Source organism: Hippichthys cyanospilos, chromosome 15 (assembly GCF_059441005.1).
Source record: "Hippichthys cyanospilos isolate Australia breed blue-spotted pipefish chromosome 15, RoL_Hcya_1.0, whole genome shotgun sequence".
Lineage (NCBI taxonomy): Eukaryota > Metazoa > Chordata > Actinopteri > Syngnathiformes > Syngnathidae > Hippichthys > Hippichthys cyanospilos.
The window spans coordinates 1995001-2021606 of record NC_142383.1 but is presented as its reverse complement, the minus strand read 5'-3'; the positions used below and the strand labels follow the sequence as shown (position 1 = coordinate 2021606).

Sequence of the window (26606 nt, the reverse complement as noted above, 5' to 3'; positions counted from 1 at the left end):
AGAAAATATTTTAAGTAAAGTATGAAAGGAGGGAAACTGTTAAGGCGTCAGAAGATTGACAAGACAATTAGTACAATAGCACAAACTCAGAAGTGACCGAGTCTGCTGAACACGGAGGTGTAACGGGTGAAGATAATGCTACAACTAGCGACAGTGAAAACTCTCTGCTCGAAGCTTTGGCTTTACTATCAAAAGAATTTAATGACTTCAGACACAAAGTGGAACGGGACCTGGGTGAGTTTAAAGACGAGTTCAAAGATGAAGTTTTGCTGGAGCTGGAGCTGGAGCAGAGTCAAAACACTAGCATCGAGGAGGTGCAGACCCGAATTGCTGATCTAGAGTGAGCTTGCCTTGAGATGAAAGAAGCATTAGTGATGGTGGTGAAAGAAAACACAGATGCGGGATAAACTTGTTGATTTGGAGAGCCGTTCTAGAAGAAACAACATCTGGATTTACGGAGTTCCTGAAGAAAAAGAGGGTCAGTCTGCCACCGACTTTGTAACAGAGTTGTTTAAAAACACCTAACTCTGCCGGAGGGAGTGGAGCCTCAAATTCAGCAGGCGCACAGAGCGCAGATCCCAAAGCCAGCCGCTATTTCACCGCCGGGGTCAATAATAGTGAACTTTTACAGTTCCACGTTAAAGAGCTGATTCTCAAAAAGGCATGGCAACAGAAGATTGAGATTAACGGAAAACGGCTGTATTTCGATGATTACGCGACAGACATTATGGAGAGGCGCAAAGCAAACGGCCCCATCACAACGGTGCTGAACGGCATATGGTTCCAGACCCCCTAGACCAGGGGTGTCAAACTCATTTTTATTATGGGCCACATTGTAGTTCTAGTTTCTGTCAGAGGGCCGGTATGATTGTGAAGTCAAATCTTTTTTAAATGTTTTTGTAAAACACGCACCAAGTTTTGAAATCAGAGGCCGGCAAAAACTGATTGTGAATTAAAAAAATGCTTGTATTTTCTCCACTGATTTATAAAAGTTAAAGACAACTTGCAAATTTGCTATTTTAGCCAGAAACTTGAAGTCAAATCAGCATTTCGCGGGCCACAAAAAATGATGTGGGGGGCCGGATCTGGCCCCCGGGCCTTGAGTTTGACACCTGTGCCCTAAACGAAGATACGAGTACACTGGGAATCCGGACTGCGGATCTATGGGACGGCGGACGAAGCAGCCCAGGATCTGAACCGATGCGGCATCAAGGTGACGGTGAGGACCAAGGCCACGACCAAGGCCAGCACCGCGGCGGTCGCTGAGGAGAGATTGAATGCAGCGATGCTGTGGAAACACAACAACGCCAACAGCGCAGCTCAGCGAGCAAGACAGAAGCTGACGGAGTTCAAACGAGTCATGGAGTGAGCTAGATTGAACGAAGAGATAAAAGCAGCCTAGGTGAATTCAAATACTAAGATTATTTTCCTCATAAAGACCGATTTTTTGTGACTGATTTAAGACACTCAATTGTGGGCTGTGGAAAACATGACTCACGAGGTATGATAAGAAGTCAGTGAAACCGACCAAGGGGTGGCTTTTTTTTTTTTTTTTTTTGCTTTGGTCTTTTTGTTTTAAGCCTAAATGTTGGACAATTCTAGTATATGTGGATTTTAACCCACAACTAGGGAGGGCCCCTACAACAGAGAGGCACTCTACCCTCCTCCCACCAACAGGAATCTCCAAGGATGTTTAAATACATCGTTTTATTGGAAGTCACACTGTTTTATGTTCAGTTGTGTTCGAATGTCGTATTATAGTTACGCCTTTTGCGTTTTGCACTGGCTTGCCATACAAACTCATAAATAGTAATGTCAGATAATAATATGAAGATATTGTCGTTGAATATGAATGGATTGAATAACCCTGTGAAATGCCAGAAGGTAATGACCAAATTAAGGAAGGATAAGTCACACATTATATATTTGCAGGAAACAATTATCTAGACAGGGAAGTGAGAAACTTAAGAGGTTTGGCATTACAAATTTATTTTGCAGTTCACAAGGGAAGATATTAAGATTTATGATAAAGAAAATAACAATAAAGAGGTTACCCGGGTCATGTTGTGGGACTGTCTTAAAGCGGTGATAAGAGGAAAACTTATTGCAAAGACTGCAGCAATTAAAAAAGCCAAAAGGGAAGTCTATGAGAAGGAAAAGGAGAAATTGCTTAAAATTGAACAACAGCATAAAACTACACGTGACCACCTGCTGCTTCCAACAATGAAAGAAATTCGGGATAGTATAGACGGCATGTTAACCATGGGAACTGAAAAGAAGACAAGATTTCCAAGACAATCGTATTATGAAGTAGGACTGAGAGCTACTAAATTATTGGCAAAAAGATTAAGAAAACAGCAGGCTGACCGGACAATTCATAAGATAAGGGATGTAAGTACAAACCAGATCATCTGTGAACCAAAAGATATTGAAAACAATTTCATGAACTACTACAGAGACTTGTATAGCCAACTCCTTCCACTGACATAGACTAAATGAAAGCTTTTCTAGCTGAATTAGACTTACTAGCAATTGGGGAAAATCAGAACGACATTTTGACCTCACTCATTACAAGAGCAGAGATAGAGAAAGCATTGAATAAACTAAAAACAAACAAATCTCCTGGCAGTGACGCCCTATGTCGGCTGAATGGTACAAAACATCCAGTGAACAACTTAATACACTTCTGGAACTGTCATTTAACTATACACTTGAACATGGCGAAATACCCCCATCCTGGAAAGAAGCGATCCTTTCAGTGATCCTCAAGAAAAACAATAGTGACACTTGTGCAGATTATAGACCAATTTCATTACTCAAAGTAAATTACAAATTATATACTGCCATTATTGCAAAAAGATATGAACAGTTTATCTGTGACATTATCGATGAGGATCAGACAGGCTTTATTAAGGGATGCCAAACCCAAGATAACTCAGAAGAACTACGCACATTATCAACTATATTTGAAAGAAATATATCAGTGCTGCCTCGATGCAGAGAAGGCTTTTGATAGTGTGAATTGGACTTTTTTATATCAGGTCCTTGGGAAATTTGGACTTAATGACAAAGTCATTAAATGTATTAAATCACTCTATCAGAATCCAACTGCAAGAATAAGAATAAATGGCGGTCTGACTGAGAGTATAGCTCTAGAGCGGTCCACTAGGCAGGGCTGCTGTCTCTCACTGACGTTGTTGGCGAGCTTCATAGGGCCCCTAGCACAAGCGATCAGGCAGAATAGAGATCTTAAAGGAATAAACATTAGGGGAGAGGAACACACTATCGGACTTTACGCGGACCACATGTTCTGTTTCTTCGAGGAACCAGACATGTGTATTCCCATATTAATCAACCAACTAGAGTCATTTGGCCTTTGCTCTGGATACAAACTTAATATAAATAAAACACAAATCTTAACATTCAACTATTCACCATCCAGAAACATACAATTAAAATATAAGATGAAAAAGCAACAAAAATGAAATATCTTGGGGTCATTTTAACACAAAGAGCTGGCGACATGTATGAAGCTAATTATGCCAAACTGGATAAGGAAATTAGGAATGATCTGGATAGGCGGGCTATCCTTCCACTAGACATTGTTTCACAAATAGAGACCATAAAAATGAGTGTTCTACCCCGACTTCTTTACCTGTTTCAAACTCTACCTATTGAGATACCTGAAAAAAAGTCAAGATTTATATGGAATAGTCAGAGACCAAGAATAAGATTTGAAACATTACAGACTGAGAAAGATAAGGGTGGCATGGCGATGCAGAATTTTAAAGAAAACTGCGCAAATTAGACCTGTGATCTGTTGGTGTGATGAAAACTATGTTGCCAAATGGAAGAATATAGACCAATTTGTACATGGGAGAGAAATTCGAAGCCTTATTGGAGATAGAGAGGAAGAAATGTGTAGGATTGAACAGGTGGATATTGTGACCCAATTTACATTAAGACTGTGGTTTGATATACAGTGATCGCGGTTCATCTTTCACGGCTTCGCTGCTTCACTGATTTTTTACAGTGTGGATATTTTTTACAGTGCATTGTGTGCTGAATGCTGATTGGCTCAGGGGCTTTACTGTTGTCTAGAAATAAGATATTGACACTGTACTGTATTGGTTTTTCACTTGTCAATTTATTACAAAAGGCTAGAGCATCCAAAAGCTCGCTTTCGTCTCTCTGTAACCGCCCGTGTGCGCACACGTTAAGAACTGGCTAGTAAGCACACTGATTGACAGCTTGGTCTCTGGGAGCCGATCACGTGACTTGTAGGCATGCCAAGAGCAAATGCACACACTAATGTAGGCACACAGACAGCAACGGAGAAATGCACAGCTTTGGAAATCTGACTTTTTCTGTCACGGTCTGACTCGGACAGGTTGATTGTGAACCCCGGGACACACAAGAGATAGTGTGGAGCTGAGAAAATGGTTTATTAACACAAAAAGCACGCACCGCGTGGGTTTCTAACAAAGTTACTTCAAAGTACAACAAAAAGATGATAAGGGGACTCAAAGTAACAACTGAAAGAGACTATGCAAAAGTGCAAGTAACTTACTAAGACTTGGGGGCAGAACCGGCAGGAGGGCGTCGCCGAAAATACAAAGTAACAAAGTAAAGTGCTGACCGACTGGCAGACTGGGGGCAAGGAGAAAAAGTAACAAATAAAACACTTAGGCAAAGACGCTAGGAATCGAGGGAACGAGGAACAAAGAACTGGCATGTACAATTGAAGGCTGCAGACGCAATAATCCGTCGACGCCCTCCAGCTCTGACCGCACCTAAATAGTCTCCTGATTGGAATGAGGAGCAGGTGTGCGGCCAGTGGTTCTGCTCCCCAATCTGTGACACAGGACAGCTCATTAGGGACACAGGATGTGACATTTACCTAGATTTCTTTTGTAATAAATTGAAATTTCAAGTGTATTGTTATAAGAGGCTTCACTGTAATTCGATGTCTGGGCATATCCGTTTATAAAAATCTTCTTGCTCAGAAAAAGAAAGAGCGCCAACAACTACCCATAACTCCTGCGCCTTCAATAGAAACAGACACTATAGCAGAGCAGCACAGCTGGGACTGAAATACGTGAGTGACAATGTTTCCAACCTTGTATTACTATAATAAAATAATTATTTTATACAAATTTTGGGCTTTAACATATATTGTATACTGCATTGTAAAATAATAAAAAAATAAATCTCATTACTTCACAGATTTCACTTTGCGTGTGTAATTTTTGGAACGTAGCCCTCGCGATAAACGAGGGATCACTGTAGTACGAAAGTACAAACTGGAGAAGGAGTTTGGACTGCTTCGATGGATAGCCTATGATCAATGTTTCACCTCGGGTTCTCTTGACCTGAAGTTTAAACAATGGATTCCAATGTGTAGGGTTATAAACAATGGGAATTTCATGAGTTTTCAGGAGATTTAACAAAAATATAACATAGATAACTGTGATCACTTTTGATATTTGCAAATTCGGGATTTTTATGACAAAGAGATGAAACAATGTAAATTTGAATAAAAATTGAATAATCAGGACTATAGTTGGAATTTATAATTAAAATAAATATAGAATAATATCCACAATATATGGCCACCTAATGGAGAGAAGAGGGAATAAAACCTCGTATATTAGACTGAAATGGGAAAGAGAGCTAGGTGTGAGCATCTCTGAGGACGACTGGCTGCATATTTGTAAATCACAACAATCCACTACATCATCACGAACTTGGAGGTTATACTGCTGGAAAAATTTAATCAGCAGCAAATACTCAGCTGTATCACATCAATGGAGGAAATGTGGAGATGTGGAAGTAGATCACTCTCATGTTTTTTGGCTTTGTCCTAAGATGTTAACTTTTTGGGAAAATGTTCACATGACTATTATCAGAGTTCTGGGTTACAGTACACCTAAGGAATATGACGAAGGAGGACATATATTTATTGAAAATTTTGTTGGTTGCATGTAAGAAAGCAATGACGAGGAAGTGGTATAAGTAAAATTGTATAAAAGTAAAAATGCTTGACATAGCCAAAAACACTTAAAAAAATAAAAAAAAAACAGGGTGATGTTGACTGTGTGAAGAATAAAAACAGGCATGACTGAAATTGGACTAAAAGTGAAACTAGACCTAAACGGCTGACAAAAATAACTATAAAGCATGAAGTGGACTTGTCACTATGCCATGGGTGGTTCATAGTATTGATGTATGTATGTAGTCAATGGAACATTGCATGAAATGACTACATCGGGAAGTGATCACAACAATACACTATTTACATTACATTGTATACATTATTACATAACATTTATTACATACTCTCTACTGAATCCCAGCTCACTACTGAGTGAAGTCTTCACATACAGTATAAACAAAGGAGATAATGCCCACGTTTCTGACAAAAGTCATTGTAGTGCATGCATGAATTTATTCAATTGAAAGTAGTTAACTGCAATTTGTGAGGGTTCAGATAATGGATGATTGTTAAGCATTACCCAGTGTCAAAATCACATGACGACAACATTATGAAAAACATGCTCATATGTAAGTCTGTTTGATTTTGTGTTGGAAGGTAACATTATGATGTATTTTCAACTTTCGTTGCTTGCATTTTTACGGCCATCTGATTCATGAAATGGCATTAGAGGTGAGGAACTTCAAGGAGGTTCAGACACAAAGTTCAAACATGCACTACCACGATGCACATTTATTAATCCCTTATTTTTATAATCTCCTACTGCAACTGGGAAATGGAAATAGTGAGCTCATGAAGGGTATTTTTGGAGAAATTTCAAAATTAATTTTTGTCACCCTGATCTATGTTTGTCACGTACACAAAAATGTATCCGGTAACATGAGACCCGTTTTGGTAGAGCCGGTCACATATTTTCCAAATGTCACAATGAACAAATATTAACTTTGTAATAACTTTTATTCACAACGAAAAGTTATTATGATTCCATCATTTGTGAATATTAACAAACAAGTAACTTTATTAAGGACTAATATTTAATGATAAAGCCGTCATGTTGCTAAACACTTCGTTCTTCTCTTCATTTTCTTTTTTATCATTTTCTTCCTCATTATTGTCATCTTCTTTGACTTGCTTGTATTCTATAGCTGTCTCCTTGCTTGCACAGTAGGTGAGCACTCGCAAACCTCAACTTTCTATTTTTGCTTCTTTTCAACGTTTTATAAAAGTGACCTACAAAGTTTTAAAATATTCATAACAATCAGCATTATGGATGTAATTCATGACGGGATTTTTGTGACAGGTTCTGTGCTGATGAAAATAATAAAGTAAGATTGGTCCACAACACAGGTGTCACACTTATTTTGTCTCAGGGGCCTCATGAAGAAAAATCTATCCTGAAGTAGGCCGAACAGGTAGAATCATGCTATATATTTCAAAAACATTTAGTGTTTATGTAGAATTTTTGCTCGACACACTGGCCTGGTCTAAAAAAAAACCCAAATAGCAGAGTTTATCTGTAAAGATATTGTCAAAAAGAAAATGTTGAGAAAAACACAATATTAAAATTCAAAATTAAAATAACGGTAACTTCCTGTTGGGTCCCCTGTGTATCACAAAACAGCATTTTGCCTTAAGTTGCATGAAACTGATGTTTTTTCCATTAAAAAAAACCCCCAACAAAACAGTGTTCCATCATTTGGGTTAATGGGGACTGTAAACCGCCCACAAAAAATGAAAGCCGCGAAGTAGGTAATACTGTAGTTGTAATCCACTCCTGCCTTCATTGGCCCATATTATCCGGGAGCCAAGTACGTGTCCTGTACTCGTGAACTGATTGACTGATTGTCTAGCCAGTCTTGTACAAATTGTTGACTGCCTCCAGCAAGCAAACTCTAACTTACACGCAAGTGAGAAAGCATGGAAGGAGCAATACAGTGAGTGCAAAACAGAGTTTTTGTAATAAATCTGAATTTTGAGTATAAACTCTGCTTCCCCAGGTCGATGTCAGAGGAGTGCCCGCGACATGTGTGCTTACAGTCAACTCATCTGTTTGGCATTCAGAAAACCTTCACAGGGTGTCTCTCCACAATACAGGGTGTCCATAAAGTCCCTTTACCATTAAAAAAAATATTAAAAATGCAAGTGATTAGATATTTTATTCAGATTTGCTCTATTGGGCCAGTACGTTCTGATCGGTCGTGGGTGCAGTGGCTACACCGGAGACTGACCGCGATGGCTTGGAGCGGGTGTGGATGCCGAGTCGAGCCGCTGAGCTTGGGAAGAGGACGAAGCTGTCTGTTAGCTTCTTGCTAACCACTTACAACAGTGGAAACAGTGTCGCATGGAAGACAGGGATGCCTAATCAGCAACAAGGACCAGAATTATCAGGAACCTTGAAACTCCCCGACCCTCGAAGGGACGCCCGGGTTGGTGGAGCACCGAGGACCGTGTTTACACTCAGCAGAAAGGAGCGCACAAAGCCACCCCCCTCCCCCACATTGGTGCCTCTGACCACCTCACTATTATGCTAATGCCTGCATACAGACCAAGAGTAAAAGTCATCAAACCTGCACTGAAAGAAGTAAGGGTGAGGCCACAGGAGGCGACCTCAGCCCTACAGGACTGCTTTGAGTCAAAAGACTGGGAAATTTTAAAGGAAGCAGCCACCTACAACAGCATCACAGATATTGAGGAGAACACAGACACAGTGACCTCCTACATCACCAAATGCATGGATGACATGACCCACATCAAGAGGATCACCACACGGGCCAACCAGAAGCCATGGCTAACAGGAGACGTCCACAGGCTATTGAGGGCCAGAGACAAGGCCTTCAAAGCTGGGGATAAATCAGCCCTGAGAACAGCGAGAGCCAACCTGTCCCATGGCATAAGGAAAGCCAAACAAGAATATACAAATAAGATAACCTCCCACTTCAAGGACAGCAAGAATGCACACAGACAACGGCAGGGCATTCAGGCTATCACAGATTACAAACCTGCACCACAAAGCTGTAAGAGCGGCATCACTCTGCTCAACAACCTAAACAGTTTCTTTGCACGCTTTGGGGAACAGAATACCACCCGCCCACAGAAAACACCACCACCTTCGCATGACCAGCCTCTGTGCCTGTCTGCTGCCAGCGTGTGGAGGACATTCTCCGCCATCAACACAAGGAAAGCAGCAGGTCCAGATAACATCCCTGGCAGAGTGCTGAAAGACTGAGCAGAGGAGCTGAAAGATGTTTTTTCAGATATCTTTAATACCTCCTTGAGGCAAGCCATTGTGCCATCAGGCTTCAAAACTGCCACCATCATACCTGTGCCAAAGAAATCCTCCCCATCCTGCTTCAACGACTACATCCGGTGGCACTGACACCCATCATCATGAAGTGCTTTGAACAACAAGTCCTGTCACACATAAAATCCACCCTGCCCCCCAGCCTGGACCCGTACCAGTTCGCTTACAAGCCAATGCGATCCACAGATGATGCAATCCGCTCTGCCCTCCACCCACCTGTACTCACCCACCTGGACAAAAAAGACTCATATGTGAGAATGCTGTTCATAGACTTCAGCTCAGCAACTCACCTGCAAACTGGACAAACTGGGCCTCAGCACCTCACTCTGTAACTGACTGCAGGATTTCCTCAGCCAAAGTCCTCAAGTGGTGCGTGTTGGCAACAACATCTCAGGCAGGATCACCCTTAGCACAGGGGCCCCACAAGGCTGTGTGCTCAGCTCTCTCCTCTTCACCCTATTGTCACACGAGTGCACAGCAAGCCACAGCTCCAACCACCTTGTGAAGTTTGCCAACGACACAACACTGGTGGGCCTCATCTCCAACGGCGACGAGACCCACTGCAGGAAAGAAGTGGAGCTTCTGACCAGATGGTGCAAAGACAACAACCTCCTGCTTTACATCAGCAAGACCAAACTGAAGCGGGGAAGAGCGGCGCCACCCATCATGACCACATTCTACAGAGGAACCATCGAAAGCATCCTCACCAGCTGCATCACCGTGTGGGGCAGGAGCTGCACTGACTATAAAAGGAAGGCTCTGCAACGCATCGTAAGGACAGCTGAGAGGATTATTGGTGCTCCTCTCCTCTCCCTGCAAGACCTGTAGACCGCGCACCTCAGCTGCAAAGCCATCACAATTGTCATTGATACAAGTCACCCTACACACAGTCTGTTCAGCCTCCTGCCCTCCGGAAAGAGGTACAGGAGCCTCTGTTCCTGCACCACCAGACTCAGGAACAGCTTTATCCACCAGGCCATGAGACTGCTGAACTCTTCCCCCTTCCCACCCGTGAAACTGCTGAACTCTCTCGCTCTTCCCTCCCCCCTCCCACACTCAGCCCGAGCCAGAAGAAAAACCTAGCTGGCAGACGAAGTTTAGGTCATTGGACACACAAACACACACACTTGCAAAATTTGCAAAGACTTGCTGCTGCCACATTTATTTATAATTATATTTCTATTGCGCTAGCGATAACACTTAGAACTTTAACAACTTTAGCGATTACACTTAGAACTATTACAACTACCTCAAATGCACACAGCTGGGACAACCACATTCAGATTTCCCTTGCCTCGTCTCGTACTGTTGGATTGTCTTGTCATACGATGCTACTTATGTCTTGTCTTGGGGTACTCTTGACTGACTGCACCTTCTGCTCAATAAATGCTCCGTCATTGCTCTTACCAGTTCTGCGTGCTCTTGGGTTCTCTCTCCTCCTGCCGTAACAGTAAGATCTGGCCAATTCAAATGGACCCAGCGCGGCGATCCATCACCCAGCCGTCATCCGCTTCCGGTCATCCGTTCACTTTTCTGCCTCATGACTTCCCTGAGCCCCATGTTGGCGTCCCGGAACGCTACGAAGGTGACCCCGAAACTTGCGAGGTGTTCCTAACAAACTATTCGCTTTTGTTCGCTCTGCAGCCCCGAACATTTGCCTCAGAGCGTGCTAAGGTAGCGTTCGTGATTAACCACCTTATGGGCCGAGCCCGCTTGTGGGGAACGGCGGAATGGAGGAGACGGTCACTCGCGTGTGCCTCCTTCCAGGCGCTCGAGGAGGAGATTTTAAAAGTTTTCGGACTCAGATACGCCAGTGCGGAATTGGGCCGGGGCCTGCTCGAGTTGCGTCAAGGCGACAGAACGGTCGCGGATTACGCCATTGACTTCCGGACGCGAGCCAGTCAGAATAGGTGGAACAGCCCTGCACTCGTAGACACCTTCCTTTATGGGCTGTCCAGCCGTCTTAAGGATGAATAAGTGTCACATGAACTCCCCATCACCCTGGACGGGGTGATTAATCTAGCGACGTGGATAGATAACCGCTTGCAACATCGGCTACGCGAACTACAACAGGAGGAGACGCACCAGGGGGCTTCTTCGCCGGCCAGGGCGAGCTCCCATCTGGCGACGTCAGCTCCCCCCGGTGGCGGGAGTTCGCCAGTGCAGCCAACCCGCGCGCCCCTGACTCCTGAAGAGCGACAACGCCGCCGCTCTGCTCAGCTCTGCCTTTATTGTGGGGGACCAGGACACTTTATTTCCGTATGCCAAGTGAAAAGACCTATCCCGGCCCTGAATAGTGTAAAAATGGGTCAAGTGATTCTTTCCCTGTCCTGTGACAGAGCCCTCTTACAAGCCCAACTCCTGACCGTCTGATGGCCCCAACACCGTAGAAACCCTGGAGGACTCTGGGGCTAACATGACGCTAACATCATTAGCCGGCAGCTAGTGATCCAACTCAGCCTCAACGGCTTCCCCATGCGCAAACCCTCACCTGCCCATGACTTGGACGGACGCCCCCTGGGGGTGATAACACACCAAACCGCACCTCTATCTATGCACCTGTCAGGCAACCATCAGGAAAAAAAACGCTTTCGCATCCTGGATCATCCACAGATACCGCTAATTTTGGGGTTGCCATGGATTTGTCGCCACAACCCTCACATCAATTGGGAGAAGGGAGTCATTTTGGCTTGGGGCTCATCATGCCATCTCTCCTGCCTCCAACGCGCGTCTGTTCCTGAACCCCGCGCTGCTCCGCCTGCGCAAGCCGATATCGCTGGTGTGCCACCTGAGTATCATGACCTTAGCCAAGTCTTCAGCAAAGCACGTGCAACCTCCCTGCCCCTTCACCGCCCTTATGATTGTGCCATTGACCTATTGCCTGGGACAACGCCTCCTAGGGGTCGCTTATATCTCTGTCGGGTCCAGAACAGCAGGCCATGGAGAAGTATGTCAATGAGTCGCTATCGCCGGGCATCATACGTCCATCCTCTTCTCAGGCAGGGGCAGGGTTTTTCTTTTCCGAGAAGAAGAACAAGACTCTCTGCCCTTGTATTGAATATCGGGGCCTGAATGATATCACGGTTAAGAATAGATATCCTCTTCCACTAATGACCTCAGGGTTTGAGCTACTGCAGGGGGCTACCTACTTCACAAAGCTTGACCTAAGCAATGCTTACCATCTCGTGCGAATTAGGGAAGTCGATGAATGGAAGACCGCCTTCAATACCCCGCTCAGACACTATGAGTACCTTGTTATGCCCTTTGGACTCACCAATGCCCCAGCGGTCTTCCCGGCACTACTCAACGATGTCTTGCGGGACATGCTTGACCGACTCATATTTGTTTGCCTGGATGTTTGCCTCCTCTTCTCCAAGACGCAGGGTGACGCATGTCCACCACGTCCACACGGTTCTGCAACGCCTGCTGGAAAACTCTGATAATAATGAATTTCATGCCTCATCGGTGTCCTTTTTGGGTTACATAATTGCTAAGGATAGCATCAACACGGATCCTGGCCGATACCTGAAACAAGAAAACAACTGCAGCGCTTCCTTGGCTTCGCTAACTTTTACATGCGGTTTGTCAGGAATTACAGCACCACGGCAGCTCCTCTCACGGCTCTCACCAACCCCAAGGCCCCGTTCCGGTGGAATCCAGGTGCCGAAAAGGCCTTCCAGGAACTCAAGCACCGCTTCAGAATGGCGGCACTGGCTGGAGGGAACGAAGATCCCTTTCGTGGTGTGGACTGATCACAAGAACCTTGAGTACATACGGCAGGCTAAGAGGCAGAACTCCCGCCAGGCCCGTTGGGCATTGTTCTTCACCCAGTTCAACTTCAACTTTTCCTACCGCCCAGGATCCCAGAATAGCAAGCTGGACGCCCTCTCCAGGCAGTTTGAACTTGAGGACAGTTCATGCCGGGAGCCCGAGACTATCCTTCCCCCGTCATGCGTCACTGGAATGCTCACCTGGGAGATCGAGGAGAAGGTGAAGTCAGCTGCCAGGGGGCAGACTAAACCATGCCAATGTCCCAGTAACTGTCTGCCTGTCCCCGACAACCATCGTTCTGAAGTTCTACAGTGGGCTCACTCTTCGAAATTGACTTGCCATCCCGGCGTTCAACGGACCCTGATTGTTCTCAGGCGATGTTTCTGGTGGCCCTCCATGAAGAGGGATGTGCAAGAGTTTATCCACGCCTGTCCCATCTGTAGTCAGAATAAGTCGTCACATCCTGCGCCCCCTTCCTGTTCCGCATCACCCTTGGTCTCATGTTTCGCTTGACTTCGTGACCGGTCTGCCTCCATCTGACAGCAACACAGTCATCCTGTCCGTAGTTGACAGATTCAGCAAAATGGCTCACTTTGTTCCCCTCCCGAAGCTTCCCTCTGCAAAGGAAACGGCACAACTCCTGATTGACCATGTTTTCCGCCTCCATGGGCGTCCCCTTGATGTGGTGTCAGACATGGGTCCTCAGTTTTGCCGGCTCCTTGGTGCTACGGTCAGCCTGTCCTCCGGGTTTCATCCACAGACTAAGAGGCAAATGAAGAGAATAAATCAGGAGGTGGAAACCGCCCCTCGCTGTCTGGCATCACGAGACACTGCCTCCTGGTTGGCCCAGCTCCAGTGGGCGGAGTATGCCCACAACACGCTGACCAGCTACGCCACGGGAATTTCCCCCTTTGAATGTGTTCACAGCTAGCAACCTCCGTTGTTTCCGGCTCTAAACAAAGACGCCACCTGTCCATCTGCCCTTGCCTTCGCTCGGCGGTGCCGCTGGACATGGGCCCGAGCTCACTCAGCCTTGCTGCAGGCCAGTAAACGTTACACACGAACGTGGGTCAGAAAGTCTGGTTGTCCACTAGGGATTTGCTCCTACGAGTGGAATCCAACAAACTCGCTTCCCGTTTCATTGGTCCCTTTCCCATCCAGAAAGTACTGAACCCGTCTGCTGTGCGCCTTACCCTACCTCGCTCGATGCGTGTTCACCCTAGTTTCCATGTCTCCCGAATCAAGCCTGCAGTGGATAGTCCCCTGGTCCCCGTGCTTCCGCCCCCTTCGCCTCCTCGGTTCGTTGATGGGGGCCCATCAATGGGAGCCCAATTAAAAGCTGTGGTTGTAGAACTTATTTACATGGAAAGCAGTGAGCAGACATTCATTCTAGACACTGGGTATGTTCAAAACCTCATGAAGTAGTCATTAAGTCATCATAATGTCGTGTCAAATACATTGTCGTTATGTGTCAGCTGAGCTGGAAATAAAGTACATTTAAAAAGAAGTACAAAAGTGATTCTTTATAATGCAATAAAGCTATATAAATAATAATACTAATACTAAATAAAATAATAAGTAAATAATATATAGTTGTATAAAAAAAACAAAGCTGAATGTTTTAATGGCCCAGATGGCGACCCCCGCCTATTGGGAATGTCTTCAGGGCGATGCAAAGGTTTTACCTGCACTGAGCAGTAGCATGACAAAGCTAAATGCTAATGCTAACATCAATGTTCCATTTTGTCGCTGACGCAATCAGCAAACTATTTGGCATAAGCACGACAATTGGTCAATTCGCCTTGTAAGGTGAAGTGCTGATAGCTCGTAAAACTTAAGAATTTCTGCATATTGTAATGTTTTTTTCTTGTTAGGCCTGAGGAAGTCTGTGGAGGATGTTATCGAGCATTAGCATGAGTTTCAGCTCACATGCTTGTTAACTGTTTTTTCCTATTTTATAAGTTGCGGTGCTGATTTTTGCATTGCTTGCACAAGTAAGAATTTTCATGCGTTGAAAGAACCATTGTTAGGCATGAGGAAGCTTGCGAAGGAGGACTGAATCAGATGTTATTGAGCACTAAGATGAGTTGTGGCTAACAGCAGCTTGGGACAATGCTTGTTTGTTTTTTTTCCTATTTTTCTTTCAATAAAAAAAGTGATGGGACAAAACCATGACTGACCAAATCCTTGAACACACGCGAGGAAATTACAGTATTGTAGACAGTCAAAGTAATAGGTTCTGTCCAATTTTTTTTTTTTTTTTATGCCTCACGTAATCCTCCTGCGGGCCTGATTAAACTTCCTTCATATGTTTGACATCCTTGGTCTACAACCATATTCAACCAACAACAGGTTAAATTTTGTTTTTCAAATGCATTTAGATAATGATCCTCAATCAACATCCAGACAGTTGCTTCAACCAACCTGCTCCTGTGTGGCCACGGAATTGCTGAATTTTGGCTCCTGTGCTCCATTCCCAGCATGCAATCGTGTTGTCAAAGGATCCAGTCACAAGCTTCTGTTCATCAAACTTTACTGTGGCACAGGTATGAGTCTGAATTCCATAAATGCATTGCCCTGTACGTACATCCCATAATTTTGCAGAGAGATCATCAGACCCTGAAAAATAAGAAAATATACAGTTAGTGTAGTCAGAATGCCCAAATTATAACTTTAATAACATCAGTATATACATTTATCTTGATAACCATACTAAAAAGATCATCAGGAAAAACAATACAAGGCAAAATATTGACCATTACAATTTAAAAAAAAAAAAAAAATATTTACCATTACAATTTCTGTACTTTTATACAACAATTTTAGGAAATGAATGACACTGAAGGACAGCAGTAAGTCAGAGTAATTTCCAGTAAGGGTTGGACTCTGCCAAGGCTTCCATTTGTCACAGAATCTGTTCATTATCGTGAATGACAGTATTTGTAAGTGTAGGGTTGGAGCGGTAGCTCGACAGGCAAATTGGTGCAGCATCTGCTGTGATGGGGCCGCTCAAAGCCAGACTACTCTGAGAATGTTCCAATCATGAAAGCTAAGCAGGGTCGGGCCTGGTTAGTAGCCTGATTGTAAATCACTTATAAGTGTCAAGGCGGAACTCACCTTAGGTCTTTTGTTTTTCATGCGTTGCGTGCTTCTTTTGCTAATAAAATTTTATTGTGCGTGTTCAGTCTGTTTAGGGTCCACCTCTAGTGTTCTTGTTGTTACTATGTAGCAAAAACAGGGGTGTCAAACTAATTTTAGCTCAGGGGCCACATGGAGGAAAATCTATTCTCAAGTTGGCCAGACTGGTAAAATGATGGTGTATAATAACTTACAAACAGTAAGTGTCCATTATGTAATTTTTTGTTATGTGCGCCAACCTGGTCCCAACTCCAGACAAATAGCAGGAGTAAACTGTAAACATACAGTATTGTTGAAAAAAAAAAAATCATGAAAATCTTTAAAGATATATACGATAATGCACATTTATTTTCATGTAATAGAAGTATTATAATCGTGGTCGCTGTATTTATGTAAATTAAAGTAAGGACCCTGAGTAGCTGTGAGGTTTAAGAGCTAATGGGGAACCAAAATAAACAAACAAGCAAAAAATTAACAAACACATCTTACAAATATTGTTATGTAATCTACCTAACAGCTATAGCATACCTGTGCAGAGAAGACCATCCTTATAATAGAGAGCATACACACGGGCACTGTGGCCAATGAGTGAGGATGTCTCAAAGGCCTTCTGGTCCTTCATTTGGACCATACGCAGTTTAGCTTTAAGGTAGACACCCTTCCAATGAGATGCATCCTGTACGGATTCATCAATCCTCCAGCCCAGCTTCCGACAAACATTTTGCCATACTTCTGTGCATGAATTTATCACCTAAAGAGAGATGGACAGACAGTTGGTGACAGGTTTGAAAAACTTAGAATGATAAAACAGACTTAAGAAATGGAAATATTCTACAAAGTGTTCTTGTGACAGCTATTGCTGTGTTGAAAAAATGATAGTTGGAGAACAAGATACAAATACTGGTAAGAAGGAGTGTCATAAGTGCAATTTTAAAATGTTAAAACCATTGTAAACATGAACACAACAGAAAGGTTATTCAAACCTCTGTAAAATTGCAAACTTGATATTTAACTACACTTGTTTTTCAAATGTTGAACAACATCCATATAATGAAAAAAAAAGATAAATGTGACACTTCTACAGTATAAGTAGACTAACAAGCAGTGAGTGAGTGAGCGAGCGAGCGTGTGTTTGTGTGTCCAGTCAAAACAACCTGTGCTACAATTTTGTAAACGTCCAAATTTTTCACAAATGTATAGAAATATACATATTATTGATGAGTCAGTACGTGTGTCATTGTCTCTCCAACTGCATGTGTAATAAATTGCTGTAAGATGATTGGTCGTCATGGTCATTGAGCAATATTGAAAAATAACATTAGTGATAAGATGTTTAACATGGTAAATATTATTTGAGAACATTTTGATACAAGGGCGTCTCGGTGGTAGAGTAGTTAGCATGTGCGCCTCACAGTTAAGAGACGCAAGTTCAATTCCTGTTGGCTCCGGCCTTCCTGTGTGGAGTTTGCATGTTTTCCATGAGCCCATGTGGGTTCACTTTTTGCACTTCAGCTTTACCCCACACGCCGAAAACATGCATGGTAGGTGTATTCGACACACTAAATTGTCCTTAAATTAGACTGGGTGTGTGAGTGGTTGTTCAAATGATCAGAAAATGACACGAATATGGATTAAAATCTTAATTTGTGTCTGATGTACTCAGGAAATACAGAAAATCAATGATTAACAGACCCGCAGTAATATGTGATGTTATATCTTAATTCTTTAAAAAGATTTCCCATTAATTATGAAGCCAATACACTTTAATATCCCAGTCATGTTTTTTTACTCTAAATTACTCTTAGAAATCAATGGCTTGCATTTTGATTTGATTTTGGAAAAAAAAACACTGAAATTTCAAAGACAGGAACATGTTTATGTTAGCATAATGTTAGCAAGGGTATGGTATTATCCTCTGGTATCTGCTCACTTCTCACAAAGCGATGCGACACAACTCAACTAAACTGGGCATTTTAAAGTTGGTGTCTCCCTCCTCACAGAGCTAGTGGCTCCAATGGAAAAACTGTGACTTCTGTTGTGCTCTGTACTATTGCTGAATTGCACTATAAATGTTGTTTATAAATGTGTAGAAAATAGTAATATTTACTTTATTCCATTGCTTGCAGACTAAGCAGCACGTGAGTAAAGTCTGTGGATCTATCCAGCGCAGCAAATAGAAGGCCAGTTCCAGAGGCAGGAGTCGCAGAAAGTCACGTTTGAGCAGTGTCTCCAAGTCATTTGACAAATGACGAAGCTGGGCTGCACCACTTAGAGATATGATGTGGTCCAAGAACTGGTTACGCTGTTGGTCATTTAGTGTAAGGAAAGTGGAAGAAACAGACTCCAGCCAGCTGTGAAAATTTTTCCTCTCCATGAGTTCTCATTACAGAAACCAGCAATACCTAAAAGAACAAAAAATGGTCAAAGATTAGTATTATATGTATAATAAAAAATATAAATGTTGAGATATCTAAAAAAAACACCCTCCCTATTATTTATATTTTAATTTCTCTGCGGCCAAAACAGGACTCAACGTGAATGGTGGCTCAACCAAGCCAGTAGTGGCTATTGAGATATATTATAATACAGAAAAGTAATTATTAACAAGGATGAGTCAAAAAGGTTTTATTTCTACCATGTTCAGAAAATGTGAATAGCAATGAATGCGGTATGTGGTTGGTCATGTGTAGTAACTCATTGAATTCAGATCCTAACCAAGATATAATTGTTTGTGATGAATGAGAAATGAAGCCATGTAAAGAGTTGTGAAGAGAAATGATGAGAGAAAGAGGTTAGGTCAAAAAGTTCCATAAAGACTTTGAAGTGCATGTGCATGAGAGTACCAAACAGAGAAACCACACTTCCACAATTTGGTTACAGATTGCGTGAAGGAACATACAGTAAAAGCCACGAGGAGGGCAGTGACTGAGAATGGCCTAAGGCTTAAAAGCTGTTCATATGTTCAAGAGGTTCTGTATCAAACCGGTTCAAATCCAATGTTTGAGACACATCCGGTGATTGTATGGGTCCAGACAAAGTTGTGAGAAATTTTAACCTTGCAGCGAGCCAAGTTTGGCAAGAAGATCCTGAGGGGTGTCCATGTGATCAGATTGAAAAAAAAAGACATTGATTTTTCGGCCTGCTTTTTTAATGGTAACAAGTAATTATGTTAATTTACAGTAAGTTATTGAGTGCACACTATTGCATAGGTTTTAATAAAAAGTGATTTAGTAGAAATGAAAAAAGAATAACATTGCTAATGATAAGATGGTGTTAATTTGATGTTGAGTGTAATGATAATTAAAAGATTGAAATTTTAAAAACATACACATTACACGCTGGAATGCGAAACAGCAAAAGTGAAAGCGATGTTGCGGATGCGCTTCCAGTCGGTGGCTCCTTGCTCTATAAAGTGGTTGAGCTGAGTTAATGAAAAAAAAGAAAAAGAAAAGAAAACTAATATAATACTATGGGGCTCATGTAAAATTCATCTGTGTCGTGTATACTGTAGTTCTTTGTCATGAACTATGTATTGTTGTATTGTAGGCCCATGTGTCTGTCTATATCCGTTTTTTAGTTTGTGTGTCAAATTGTAAGAAAAGGGGAATGAAATTGGTCAAATTAAAAAAAAAAAAAAAAAAAAGGGTCGCTGGATTACGACCTAAAAGACAAAAATGAGAAATTTTGAATGGTGTCAAACCTCAAGTTGGTGGGCAGAAACTGGTTAACTCATAAGGTTAGTGCCAAACCTTCAGGAGAAATTTGAGAAGCAGAAGAGAAAATATGAAACGTGAAATTGGATCAAACTAACAGATGAATCAGGTAAAATAAGAGGGAATAATTAATTGACATTCGTAAAATAAGTAATTCTACAAAGGGTATTGTGTTATTTGTGAGGCTATGCCCATGTATGCACATAATTAAGCATAAGCAGGTACACGTGCGCGACAGAATTCACAATGTCAAATGCGTCACTCCGTACATTTGTGAATAACCTAACTTCACCCATAACACCAACCAAGCCTGAGCAGATTTTTTTTTTTTTTCCAGAAAAGTGGCTCCAAGATGTGCCATAGTTTGAAGCATTTCTAAATGTGGTGAAAGATTTACCGCTCATTTCTAACTCAAAGTTTAACTTAACATGAAAATGTTGAAGTATTCAGTCGCAGTCAACGTGTAGGCCAGCCATGTCCAAAGTTCGGCCAGGGGGCCAAATGCGGCCTGTGGTCAATTTCCATCCGGCCCGCAGCCTCCGTCATAAAATCAATTAACGTCTGGCCCGCATGGAGAATTAACACATTGGGCAGCAGCACTGTTACCAGTGTGTGCTAAATGCTGTCATCTATAGGCTCAATTAGGAACAGCAAATTAGTGTATGACTAATTGACTGTCTGAGCTCCTAATTTTCTAAGATGGCAACAATCAACAAAAGAAGAAAAGTTGAGCTGCAGTGTGACGCAGAGAGCCGCGGTCAGCACCAGCAGCTTTATCTTGCCAACTTTTACCGACAGCTGGATAAGTTCCGAGAGATTCGAGCATTTGGTAAGAAAATGCTAAGCTTGTTCGGTTTGACGTATTTGTGTGAGAAGACATTCTCGGTTACGAACCATACTACTGCCATAGAGCTAGACCTGGCCTTTGTCCTGCACTCCAGATCTCAGTTTCACCCATCACACTAATTCGGACAAGTCATTTTTCATTCACGATAAGTCTGAAAACGTTTCTTTTTAAGTTTTCACTCCAGAATAATAACCATTTAAAAATCCAATCAACATTTATAGTTACTAATTTCATATTTTAAATGAGCCCTGCACTTGATATGACTATTACTTGTTCATTTCTCTGTTATTGTGTTTAAAAATTCTATAAATATTAAACTGCCATGGTGAGATATACAGTACAATTACTTCAGTTCAACTGTTAGAAAAAAGTTAAAGTTTTAAAAAGTGAAGTTAAGTGAATATTCAATTTCAATATTTAATGTCAATTCAATTTTGATATGTATGTTTCAAATTAACCAAAACACATGCTTAAGAAGCTGAAATTAAAATAAAAAATCAAATGTTGAACACAGAACAGCTCACTGAAATGTATTTAAATTAATATGTTTTATGTATATGTAAAGAACGCCCGCCTAGGTGGGCCCCCCTCCATTTTTAACTCACCAAATCTGGCCCCCTTTGCAAAAAGTTTGGACACCCCTGGTGTAGGCTTTAAAAAAATATATATATATTGGCATAAGCTGAAAGTTTTACCTTCAAGTAATGTTACTAATAAAGCCGAAGCAAAGCCATTATTGTTGCTTGTCCACATTTAAAATAATTAAGTTTGGAATAAAGTTTGTATTTTAACATCTTCAGAGATTTAATGATCAAAATACTGAATTAAAAAAATACTTTAAACACATTTGGAATGATATGTAAGGTGACCTTATTAACATAATTTCTATAATTACAAAATTTAATTACAAGTTCAATTCTTTTTTTTAAAAAAAGGAAGGAAAAACATTTCATTTACAGTTTGAGAAAAAAAAACACCAAAATTTGAAAAATGCTCAGTCGCATATGAGACAATCAGCGTGTTTTTTAACCTAAGGGAATGTTGTTCTGGACCTAAGTGTTGTTTCAGTGACGAGAATTTAATGTATTTGGGTCTGTGCCAGGAATGTTATCTACCAAAATTGCTAATGGTGCACACACACACACACACACACATTATATATATATATATATATATATATATATATATATATATATATATATATATATATATATATATATATATATATATATATATATATATATATATATATGTATATGTGTGTGTGTGTGTGTGTGTGTGTGTTTTTTGGGGGGGGGGTTCTCAGATGCATACCGGGCCATAGTATTTGGTATGCACTTTCTCTTTCATAAAAAAACACTCTTCCTTGATGCCCTTCTCTGTGTCACTCCCACATTAGCAGCACACCGCCAGAGTGCACACAGGCAGCGTGCGTCCTCGAAAAGTTTCATAAATCTGTTACTACATATGATTTACTACTGTATGTACTGTGTTTTCACTTATCTGCATTTGTTTTCAGTTCTGAATGAATCTGTTGATAGTTGCCGCATTTGAATACACGTGCGCGCAGAAAGAGAGAGGGGGTAGGACACGGAGTCGTAGTGTGAAGGAAAATAAATGAAGACTTGACTACACACTGTCGTATTTGTGCTATTTAGCAGGAAGATAGCAGCATTGACTATTCGCGACTTCAAAGTGAATGGGACCTGAAACAGTCACCTTCAAAGAACCTAGATCCTAGTCCAAACTTTTTGTAAAGTGGGCCAGACTTGGTATGTTAAAAATGTAGGGGGGCCAACCTTGGCAGGCATTCTTTACATATAACAGCAATTAATTTAATACATTTCAAGTGCAGTGCTCATTTAAAATAAATGTTGACTGGATTTTTAAATAGTTATTATTCTGGAATGAAAACTTCAAAAAAAAAAAAACATTTTCAGATTTACTGTAAATGAAAAATGACTTGTCCGCATGAGTGTGATGGGTGAAACTGAGATCTGAAGTGCAGGACAGAGGCCAGGTGTGGCTCTATGGCAGTAGTATGGAAGCGCAAGATGTTGTAAGTGTAAGTTGTAAGTGAGAGTCCGATAGCCGTGCGCCATACATAACCAAGAATGTCTTCTCACACAAATACGTTGAACCGAACAAGCTAAGCATTTTCTCACCAAATGCTTGAATCTCTCGGAAACTTGTCCATATCCAGCTGTCAGAAAAAGTTGGCGAAATAAAGCTGCTGGTGCTGATCGCAGCTCACTGCGTCACGCTGCAGCTCAACTTTCCTCCTTTTGTTGATTGTCGCCACTTTAGAAAATTAGGGTCTCATTCAGGCAATCCTCATATACTTATTTGCTGTTCCTAATTGAGCCTTTAGATGGCAGCATCTAGCAAACGTAGGTAACAGCGCTGCTGCCCTATGTATTAATTCTCCATGCGGGCCAGACGTTATGGATTTTATGACGGAGGCTGCGGGCCGGATGGAAATTGACCACAGGCCGCAATTGGCCCCCGGGCCGGACTTTGGACATGTATGACCAAGAAAATCTTGTCAGAATGCACATGCTAAGCTTTTGAAATGTGAGGAGAAATCTATTACATAGTTATTCCTGCAGTTTGTCTTGCCACCTAGCAAGAGGGCGATTAGCTATTGCATCTAGATAGCTTGTTTGTAAGTTGTACTACATGCACAAGCTTTTTTTTCATACTTGTCAAAAAAGGAAACCTAACCCTAACCCTAGCCCTGCTATTGATTTATTTTTTTTTTTTTTTACGAGTTCTTTCTTTTTTAACCAGGAGAAATATAAAAACCTACATTATGTGGCATACCATTCCATTCAGATAGCGTCCCTGCAAGTGCCAGCTACCGTGACTGGTAATGACCGGACATCATTGACATTGTTTCCTTGTGTCACACACTCAAGGGCTGAAAATGACATCCAAAGACAGACATGATTAAAAACAAAAATGACTAAGTTAACCCAAAAGCTATTAAACTTTGTAGTTTATTCATTTTTCTTACCAATATTTTCAATGTCTGCCGTGCCTCCTCGAGTATAATCTGTAATGATGGCGAGACAGCAAGTTGGGGATGTTTCATCAGACATTTAAGCACAAAAATCACAACTTTAAAACATTGGTTGGTCCAAATGAACTGACTACATTTGGTAAGTTGAATTAGGTCAAGGTTGAAAAAAAAATACATTCAACCAAAAATAAGTTCACTTGAAAGGAACAAACTACCGTATTTTCCGGACTATAAACCACACCATTATATAAGCCGCACCAGCAAAAATTAGCAAAAATACATTTGCCTCAGATAAGCCACATTGGACTATAAACCGCAGGTATATGGTGATAATATGAAACTTTTAAATGTTCTCTGTATTTTTTTTAATTGTCTGCCAACTGCAACATCCTCTTTAACAGACTGAACATGCCTGCATATTTAGTCCCAACAATATATTTATAGAAAATGGACAGATGGATATTACCAATAGAATACTGCCGAGCTAAATATCAGAAATCGATATTTCAATAGCATTCTGTCTCCCGTTGTTTGATAGATTATTTTAATAAACATTGCACACACTGCAAATAAAAAAATATATACATCCATACATTTACAAATACAATCATATATACTGCATACTGTATATCAAATTTACAGGTCACATACTTTTATACAATTTCTTATTCAATTTAGACTTTTTTTACGTAATATTTAAAAATATATTTTTTTAATAATATATTTTAAAACATTCAACACATCGATTCACATCGTTTCAGTTCTATTTCATGGTTGTACCAAAAACTGACTCCTTGAACACCCATTTACGTGATCGGTGGGAAAAACCAGCAGATATGCCGCATTGGAATATAAGCCGCAGGGCTCAAATCATGAGGAAAAAGTTGCGGCTTGTAGTCCAAAAAATACAGTAATATTTTTAAACTACTGACAAATGCGACAGGAATGTCATTCCCGTCAATGATAAAATACATATGATTATTGTCATGAAAATTGTTATGATGTGTGGCAATATGATGAGAGATGTATTTTTATTTGCTAAACAGGAGGAAAATGATTGAACATTAGCGCACATGTATAAATATTTTAACATTAAAAAAAACATTCCTTATAGCTATTGATGCACATACACACACACACACACACACACACACACACATACACACTAGTAGCTATAACAAGCAAACCCCGGCAGATGGCACTAAATGAGATGAAATATAAGCCTGATGGGATCGGCAATGTTGTTTTGAGGTTGAGGTCAAATCACTATTTTTGCCCAATATCATCTGCTGAGAGGTCAAATTTCCTGAGCTTTTAAAGACTAAAAATCTCGGACCACGTTCTTACCTTCCAATAGAATTTACTTTCCAGTGGTCTTTCAAAATATCCTGAAGGTTTAAGGTCAATATGTTTTTCTTAAGGTATCAGTTACTTACTATGGAACTTTGAAAGATATACAGCCAATCCAATGCAGTTGGGAGGTTGTGTAAAATGGTACTAAAAACAGAGTAGAATGATTTACAATTGATCTTGATCCTATATTCATTTGAATATACTACAAAGGCAAGATATTTGATGTTTCAAATGATACATGTTGTTGTTTTGTGCAAATATTAGCAAGTTTAAAAATGGATGCCTGCAACAAAAGACAAGGGAAGTTGATGAATGTGTTCAGGTGTTTGTGTTGCTTTCTGCGGTGACACCATATTAACCGTGGAGGGGCTTAAACAAAGTGTCCTTTGCTGTGTACCACTCATTTGCAGTAAAGTGAACCACTTCATCCAGCCCTGTCACCTCTGGTCGGCCTCACTTGTTTAAAATGGCAGAACGGTAAAGCTTTGTTTGCTTGTGAGTAGTTACAAAACTGTATTTATAGTGCATTTTGCTGCTTAATTCAAAGTTGAAAGGGTTAGCCATGGGTCTCAAGATTGCTAGTGATGTTAAAGAGAGAGGTAAGAAGAAGAAGAATTTATATGGAAATGATGCTGGAGATAACCCTTATTAGGGAATATGGACATAACAAACGGCACTCAAAGGCAAATAAATCATTTCTATATTTTTTATTTATGATGTTTTCTGATTGTATACATGTATATTATACATACGTAACACTTACTGTACTATTGTGGTACCAATTTATAAAAATGTTTTTATGTGTTAATATATTAATTTGGATGTTTTTACCTGGGGTTCTAAACGCATTAGCTATTTAACATAGGTTTGGATCATACCATGAATTCGCCTTTTGACCCCCCACCGTGGAACAGATGTCATAACACGGGGGCCCACTGTGTATATAAATACATATATGTATATATATATGCAAGACAGAGAGAAAGAGAGAAAACGAGTGTGAGAGAGATAGAGAAAGAGAGAGAGAAGGGACAGTCTGTAAGATTAAGACCGTAAATTTAAAAAACTTGGAAGTGAATGTGTTCTTAATGACGAACAGTATGTTTTAAATATAATCATAAATCTAGTTATCATTAAATTATATTACACGGGGGGTGGCACTTCTCCGGAGGCTGTTTGTTATAGCTACGGGCAACGGTAAATGCAGGACCTGCAGCACCTCCTGCAATGTAATGACCTGCAATGTCCTGTAATGAAAAAGGCTGTAAATCATACACACTATCACTTTAAAATGACTGCCCCTTGAAACTAATACCAAGTTGTGCTACTTTTACTTACTACTTTGTGCTAGTTGTTGAATAATTGAAATCAAACTTTGCAATCATTGGCGAGTCTTTCACACAACTGTGAAGAAATTTTGGACCATTCTTTTTTGCAGAATTATTTCAACTCTGCCATATTTGAGG

General features: G+C 41.1%; 1 protein-coding gene across 4 annotated transcripts in view; it reads right to left on the bottom strand.

Moving 5' to 3' along the window:
• The window catches only part of fbxw2 (F-box and WD repeat domain containing 2), a 45627-nt gene that overhangs the window by 15756 nt on the left and 3265 nt on the right, over positions 1 to 26606 (bottom strand). Inside the window, exons 2-7 of one of the 4 annotated variants that reach the window (XM_088435370.1) lie at positions 23782 to 23820; positions 23589 to 23685; positions 19906 to 19954; positions 18313 to 18607; positions 16734 to 16956; positions 15492 to 15686 (exon numbers count right to left, since the gene is read on the bottom strand). In XM_088435370.1, the coding sequence (XP_088291496.1) occupies positions 15492 to 15686; positions 16734 to 16956; positions 18313 to 18579 (685 nt within the window). In that variant the 5' untranslated portion in view covers positions 18580 to 18607; positions 19906 to 19954; positions 23589 to 23685; positions 23782 to 23820. Of the gene's footprint in view, positions 1 to 15491; positions 15687 to 16733; positions 16957 to 18312; positions 18608 to 19905; positions 19955 to 23574; positions 23686 to 23781; positions 23821 to 26606 lie in introns of all 4 variants that reach the window. The other 3 variants (XM_088435371.1, XM_088435369.1, XM_088435372.1) reach the window with 3 other exon arrangements.